The sequence below is a fragment of the Gymnoscopelus microlampas genome (genome assembly GCF_963454915.1).
Source record: "Gymnoscopelus microlampas genome assembly, chromosome: 7".
NCBI lineage: Eukaryota > Metazoa > Chordata > Actinopteri > Myctophiformes > Myctophidae > Gymnoscopelus > Gymnoscopelus microlampas.
Window position 1 is genome coordinate 15,318,292 of NC_139944.1, and position 7,749 is coordinate 15,326,040.

Sequence of the window (7,749 nt, forward strand, 5' to 3'; positions counted from 1 at the left end):
ATTTTAAGTGTTATGTTTGATGTGTGTCAAATCACTTACCAACGTAGGAATGAAAATCGCGTAACTCCACAGAGCCCCCTATCGACCCCCACCGTTGTCATTATAGGAGGATATAGGATAGCCCAAATTCGCCTATTTTAACCAATGCAAAGTCTGTTTTTTTGCTTCTAGTACTCATTGTTGAGTCCCATGATAATGTAACAGGCGCTAAAACTCCCGACAAGCTAACGGCTAATAACAGAACGAGCTAATGCTGGTTGCTGGTTTCTCTCCCGACCTGGCAACCTGGGGCTGCCATGCAGAGAGATAAGCAGCCCCAGCGTTAGCTCGTTTGTTATTAGCCGTTAGCTTGTCGGGAGTTTTAGCGCCTGTTACATTATCATGGGACTCAACAATGAGTACTAGAAGCAAAAAAACAGACTTTGCATTGGTTAAAATAGGCGAATTTGGGCTATCCTATATCCTCCTATAATGACAACGGTGGGGGTCGATAGGGGGCTCTGTGGAGTTACGCGATTTTCATTCCTACGTTGGTAAGTGATTTGACACACATCAAACATAACACTTAAAATGACCGGAATTCTCCTTTAAAAAGGAATGGAACATGGATGTTTTTTTGCAAAAGGATTATATTTATTTCTTGTTCGTCAGAGCGATGAGGTCACAGCTTCTCTATTATTTGGATGATAGCATAAACTTTGAAGTTGTTTCCAGTAATTCATTTCTATTGCTTTCTGGATATTAAGACTCATCATTTTGGGATTTTACTGTATTTCGTCACATTTATTAATCCATTTGCGGCTGTTAATTAAACGTTGGGTTGTTTAGCCTACTGTTTGATCTGCACAGATGCGCTGGCGCTGCCATTGACAATCAATGAGCCGGCTGCTAAGCAGTTCACTTGATTGATTGATTGATTGATGTACTTTATTTAGTAAGACATGAGAACAACAGTACATGGAAGTACAAATTCACAATACAAGGTCTACTAAACTGGAAGACTCATAAAAGCACAGAGCTTGTTTCAAATGAGTTCCCCATGCACACAAATCATGATGACATATAAGAGACAGACAGATATACACAAATACTATAGAATGTCATACAATCAGTTTACAGGTTACTGGTATGAAGAGTGAGAAATATGTACAAAAGGAGAAGGAGAGAGGGGGGGGGGGGTAGGGGGGTATACTTGTGTTATACCTCTACTGGTTAGTAAAATGGCAGTTCCAACGTTCTAAAAGAAGAGCCACTGCACGTAGAGTGTTTGTGTGTGTGTGTGTGTGTGTGTGTGTGTGTGTGTGTGTGTGTGTGTGTGTGTGTGTGTGTGTGTGTGTGTGTGTGTGTGTGTGTTACACTGTGTGTGCGTGGGAGGGAAGGAGAGAGAGAGAGAAGGGGGGAGGGGGGGGGGGCAGAGTGCTCTAGCCACGTTCATGTGTTTAGACAGATATCTCGTGTTGTTTATAGCGAACTAAAGATGGTTGCGTCCCCACTGCCACTCAAACGCGCACCTGGGCATCTTGAAAGCAAACTCCACCTGCCCACAAGTTTTATTTACCTGCTCCGGGCAGTTTTTAAATGTGCTATATAAATAAAGTTTGATTGATTGACTCTTGATAAGAGCATCATGATAAAGGTCTAAACTGTATGTTCTAAATGGATCCTTATAGGGCCTGGATTTTATTTAGGGATTGGCCCGATCCTGTCCCACGCCAGATTCCTGTGGACTGGGATTGGAGAGGCCACAAACTACTACAGCCGCAAATATGGCAGCGTTTGTCGCGTGTTCATCAACTCGGAGGAAACCATCATTTTCAGCAAGTAAGTCCTGTTAACACGCTCTAGAGGACAGAGAGAGTACTAAAGTAAATCGTCCTCGTACCTCCGAATATTTCAACTGTTTACTTCCGTAAATTAACACCTACTTCATTAGTGTCACACAAAAGTAGTGAAAATATCTTGCTTGTAGATTGGCCATTTTCACTCTTTTAAAATGTTTTAAAATAATAATAACCTTGCAGGGCTGCTGCTGTTCATCACATCCTGAAGAGTAAGAAGTACTTGGCCCGGTTTGGCAGTAAAGCTGCTCTCTCGCTTTTGGATTTGCATAGAGGAGTTATCCAAAGCGAGGGTCGTCATTGGAAGGATGCCAGGAAACATTTTGAAAGAGGTGGGAAACCATTATCCTCCTAGGAAATAATTGAATAGAGAGACAGAGTTAACCACTTAAAGGAGCGATTTTCAACCCATGTTCATATAATTGTTCCTCACTAATGCTCATTATAATATGTCAGAGGAGGGATGTTGACAGTTCAGAAACCTGCCAACCAGTGACATCGTCGGCAGGTCATCCCTATGTTCCCAGGGTTCTATGTTCTCTGCTTATAGCCCAAAACGTTTCCAGGGTTAGGGTTAGGGGCTGTAAGACTTCAGGCCCTACTTTACGCGTCTTAAGTACCACGTCTTATTACTTAACTTAAGACTGGATGTGTGGCCAATGCTGTTTGGCCAATCAAAATAGTGAAAACAGCAGTGGCCACGCCTTCAGGTCATAAGTTAAGTCATAAGACCCAGTTCTTAACCCATTGAGACCTGTTGCTACCTATACGTTGTTATACCTTTCAATCCGGGAGCCACCTCTGTGTCTCATTAGTTGTTGCTATACATATAGTAACATCATTGTCTCCGCCAGGCCGAAAGGCATGGCGAGAGAGTATGTTTTACCCTCCGTCCGTGTGTCCGTCCGTGTGTCCGTCCGTCCGTGTGTCCGTGTGTCCGTGTGTTACCAGCTAATCTCTGGCACCGTTGGCCCGGTCGCTGCGAAACTGTGCACACACACTCCCTGGATGCCAATTCAGAACCTCTGCCTCAATTTTTTCACATGGGCCTGTTATAGCGCCACCAGGAGGCCGATTTGTGCAAAACCCATTTTTTCCCATTACTCCTACAGTTTTTAACCAAACCTCATGTAAATCGGTACACAGTATCTCTATAGTCATGTGATCAACCCTGATCTGTCCAATTTCCCATATTCCATCCTCATTGGTTAAGGTTGCCATCCAAAGTTTGCAGGATTGGTCCGTTTTGAACAAACTGCCTCAAATCATGAACGCAGCTTGCCATTTCCATAAAATTGCACACACACATTCCCACTAGGCCGAGGAAGAAATGCCACCCTTTTTCACATTGCCCTGTTATAGCGCCACCAGCAGGTCTAATTTAGCAAAACACATTTTTGGAACAAAATGCCTCAAATCATGAATGCAGTTGCCGTGAACGACCTAAGAATAAATGTCACCCTTTTCTCATTGGCCTATTATAGCGCCACCAGGAGGCCACAATAACGTACCTGACCTGGCGGAGACCTGTGCTCCGAGGAGCACTTTTTCTAGTTTTTTATTCATTTTTCTAGTAAGAATTTGAACGTTTTCAGAAAACTATGGTTAGGTTTTAAAAGGTGTTTTTAGAATCGGCCTCAGTTCTAAATGGGTTAAGACACGCAAAATAGGGCCCCCGGTGTCTTGAAGCAAAGGTAATGTGCTCTTGGGGATAGGAAGTAAATGGTCCATCATAAGAACCATTTATTGAGGATGTCCAGGGATGGTATTTTTGAGTATTTTTTGTGCATGTGTGATGTATGTGTGTGTACAGCCCTCTCAGGACCACGTCTCCAGCGCTCAAAGGAGTTGATTGTGAGCTGCACCAACACACATCTTGACCGTTTGCCCGAGTGGACTGATTCCTCTGGTCATGTCAAAGTGCTTACATTTCTCCGTTGCATCACAGTTGACGTGACCAACCAGCTGTTCCTCAAAGTGCCTTTCGACAGTATAGATCCACCCCTCAACGGTCAGTATAGAACCATCTATCCATGCATCCATCCATCCATCCATCCATCCATCCATCCATCCATCCATCTATCCATCTATCCATCCATCTATCCATCTATCCATCTATCCATCTATCCATCTATCCATCCATTCATCCATCTATCCATCTATCCATCCATCTATCCATCTATCCATCTATCTATCCATCTATCCATCTATCCATCTATCCATCTATCCATCTATCCATCTATCCATCTATCCATCTATCCATCTATCCATCTATCCATCCATCCATCCTACAGAGCATGACCTGGCGGCTAGGATCCAGAACTACTTCAACGCCTGGCAGAGCATTGTGATAAAGCCAGACTGGACTTTCAGACTGTTGCCGTGGCTTTACAAAAAGCAGAAGACAGCAATGTAAGAACACACAAAGACACATCCTTGGCACATGGCTCCCAAACTGTGAACAAACTCCCCATTGGAGTCAGAACTGCAGATTCACTCCCAATTTTCCACCGTAATCTGAAGACTCACCTCTTTAGACTCCACCCCAGTCCGTGCCACTTGAGTAGTTACGACGACCACGCAGTCTCATGAAAAGGTTAAAATGTAATTTAGATAGCATGTTATTTAGACAGATGCTAGGTTAATTTGTTGACCTGGCATCCTATAGTTTCTATAGTTTCAATTTACAGATTTGTGTTTAAATATATGATATTGTTTGGACTGATACTAGGTTCTTAGTTTACCAGTGATCCTAGATTACTGAGGCACTACATTGTCTCTCTGCATTCTACTGTATGTGTGTGTTTAACTTTTTTATTATAAGTCACTCTGGATAAAGAGTGTCTGCTAAAGGCCCAAATTGTATATTGGACATTAAAGCCAGCATATTCTGCTTGTGTGTGTGGTCAGTCAACAGCTACAGGACGCCATCGAAAGCCTGGTGGTCCAGAAGAAAAGGAACATGATGAATGAAGAATTCGATGACTTCACATCCAAACTGATCAAAGAGCAGGTAGCGTGTACTTGTACATCATGTCCAGGGGGTGTACTTGTACATCATGTCCAGGGGGTGTACTTGTACATCAAGCTGCCTCACGCTACAGAAACAGGAGATAGGCTCCTGACCTATGGGCCTCATGGCTCTGGAATCGTTGGTTCCCAAGGCTACTTACAGAGAGAGTACTTACATTTTGGTTTATAACTAGAACCGTAGATCCTTTTTCAAGTGTTCCCCTTGGATCATGATGCAACTCACCACATAGGGCACGCCTGCAAAATGTAGTTCAACTTTAATAATAACCTTTGCAATGAAGCTGATTGTGATTGTGTTGTGTGTGTGTGTACAGGAGAGAGGTGAGCTGACTGCGGACGACATCAGACAGTGTGTGTTAGAGATGATAATCGCTGCTCCAGACACAGTATCTACCTCTGTCTACTTCATGCTCATGTTGCTAAACAAGCACCCTGAGGTCGAACAGCAAGTCCTGGATGAGATTGATGAGATGGGGCAGAAAGGTGACTGACATGATTACAACCTCTTATTGTTCACACACAAAACACAACATCCAACTATCTCATGTTGGACTTCTTGTGGTCAGCAGGTGACCAGACGGCAGCAGAAAGGATTAAGAAATTCGAGGTTCTGGAGAATTTCATCAAGGAGGCCCTGAGATTCAGACCCACGGTTGGCGTCATCATGCGGAGGGCGCTGGAAGATGATAAGGCCGATGGCACTGTGGTGGCCAAAGGAACCAACGTCATTCTGGACATCGGCCTGATGATGAAGACCGATCCCTGCTTCCCCAAACCTCACGAATTCTCCTTGGACAACTTTGACCAAAATGTACGTCTGTCTGTTCAATGTTGTCATGCTAGACTAGTGGTTCTCAAACTTTTCAGGCCACGACCCCTAAAAATACTCATACTTGAACTGGGGACCCCCCAAAATACTCAAAAACACTCATATTTGAACTGGGGACCCCCCAAAATACTCATATTTGAACTGGGGACCTCCCAAAATAATCATATTTGATCTGGGGGGCCAAAATACTCATATTTTAACTGGGGACCTCCCAAAATATTCATATTTGAACCGGGGACCCCCCACCCTGACAAGCACTTGGAATTGTAGTTGAGGCTTTACATTTGGTTTGACTCTGTTCCACAGATAAATATTGTGAAAATAGCAGATCTACAAGCTTGTAGATCTGCTATTTTCACATTTCTTTTGCCTTTCTTATGTAATATTTATTTCTCTCTCTCTCTCTCTCTCTCTCTCTCTCTCTCTCTCTCTCTCTCTCTCTCTCTCTCTCTCTCTCTCTATATATATATATATATACATCTATCTATCTATCTATCTATCTATCTATCTATCTAGAACCCAAAAGACCCAGAAGCCTCCCTGCCGTTTGGCGGGGGACCCCGCAAATGTCCAGGACGCTCGATTGGATTTCAAATGTTGAAATATATTCTTCTCACCCTTTTGTCCCGCTACACGATTGCGCCCGATGCTGGCAGCACGCTGGACAACATCGGTCTAACGTACAACCTGGTCAATCAGCCCCCACAGGGCATGACCATGACCTTTTACCCCAGGCCAAAGTCAAAGGTCAACACTCAACGCACCAAGGAGTAAAACGAATTAACCATTAAGACCTGAGGTCGTTTCTATAAAATCCAGTGGTGGAAAGTAACTAAGTACATGTACTCAAATACTGTACTTAAGTACATTTTTGAGGTATTTACTTTAGTATTTCCAATTTTCAATACTTCTACTTCTACCCCACTACACCTCAGAGGAAAATGTTGTACTTTTTACTCCTCTACTATTATTTGACAGCTTTAGTTAGTAGTTACTTTGTAGATTTTGATTTTGAATATAAAACATACATTAAAGGGATATTTCACTTTCAGAAAAACTTTTGGTGATTTTATCATCTACTCAAGCCTTTGTGAATCCCCCAGACAGTTTTTAAGTTGCTCGATTCAGTATTTAGATATTTGATTTTCATTTTATCAGACACGCCCCCTTCCTATACAAACCCATTGTAACTTCAAGCTCCATTTCAACCATGTTAGATTCATCAAAAACACCCGTCCTTGGTTCTGGTGACTCACCCTGCCTTCCTAATACGCGAGGGGGCCGTATTTTTCCGAGATTTTTTTTCATTTATTTTATTTTATTTTTTTATTGTATTTTATTTTTTTCATTTTCCGAAAAAAAATATAAAAAATAAATGAAAAAAGTAATTGAAAAAACACGGGTGTTTTTGATGAATCTAACATGTTAAAAATGGAGTTTGAAATTACAATGGGTTTGTATAGGAAGGGGGCGTGTCTGATAAAATGAATATCTAATATCTAAATATTGAATCAAGCAACTGCGGCAAATCTTTTTTTTTTTTTTTTTTTACTCCACTACAATTATTTGAAAACTTTAGTTACTTTACTTTGCAGATATAAATATCTTTTCATATTGTTTAGATTAGCTTCATGCATACTTTTACTTCACTACAATTAGGCTATTTGAAAACTTTAGTTACTAGTTATATATATAGTTAAGAATTCAATTTCATTTGACAATGCTTCATGTCTCACTGTTTTCTCAGGGCAAAACGCATGCAGTAACATTTTCATAGACCTGCCTGCTTATTTCTCTCTCAAGATTTGGCAACCCTTTTTTTTCAACTTTCACTTTCATTGCAAAGCAGCGGGAAAAGAATAGATCTACAAGCATACAGCTTGTCACGCAGCAACTGTTTTGTGCTTGTAGATCAGATATTTTGCGCAGGATTGGTCAAATTTGGAAATATACCAACGTGTTCACGTGTTGCGCTGTTGTCAGCGACGTGGAAAGTGATGATAGAAGGAGACGCTTTATGCTTAGGCATAATAGGCAAATAATGTGAAT

At 41.9% G+C, this 7,749-nt stretch overlaps 1 protein-coding gene across 1 annotated transcript; it reads left to right on the top strand.

Moving 5' to 3' along the window:
- Positions 1–3,619: 3,619 nt before the first annotated feature.
- Positions 3,620–6,727, top strand: LOC311048455 (ovarian aromatase-like). The gene is made up of 6 exons (XM_084061713.1): positions 3,620–3,849; positions 4,133–4,250; positions 4,749–4,851; positions 5,186–5,354; positions 5,438–5,682; positions 6,217–6,727. The coding sequence occupies exons 1-6, from the start codon at positions 3,627–3,629 to the stop codon at positions 6,472–6,474; spliced, it is 1,116 nt and encodes a 371-aa protein (XP_083917839.1). The 5' UTR covers positions 3,620–3,626; the 3' UTR covers positions 6,475–6,727.
- Positions 6,728–7,749: the final 1,022 nt, after the last annotated feature.

Bases quoted from the DNA above. Each gene is read 5' to 3' on its own strand.
- LOC311048455 (XM_084061713.1), top strand. From the start codon at position 3,627: ATGTGTGATGTATGTGTGTGTACAGCCCTCTCAGGACCACGTCTCCAG. The intron at 4,852-5,185 runs GTAGCGTGTACT...GTGTGTGTACAG, and splicing joins CCAAACTGATCAAAGAGCAG to GAGAGAGGTGAGCTGACTGC. The intron at 5,355-5,437 runs GTGACTGACATG...TCTTGTGGTCAG, and splicing joins TGATGAGATGGGGCAGAAAG to CAGGTGACCAGACGGCAGCA.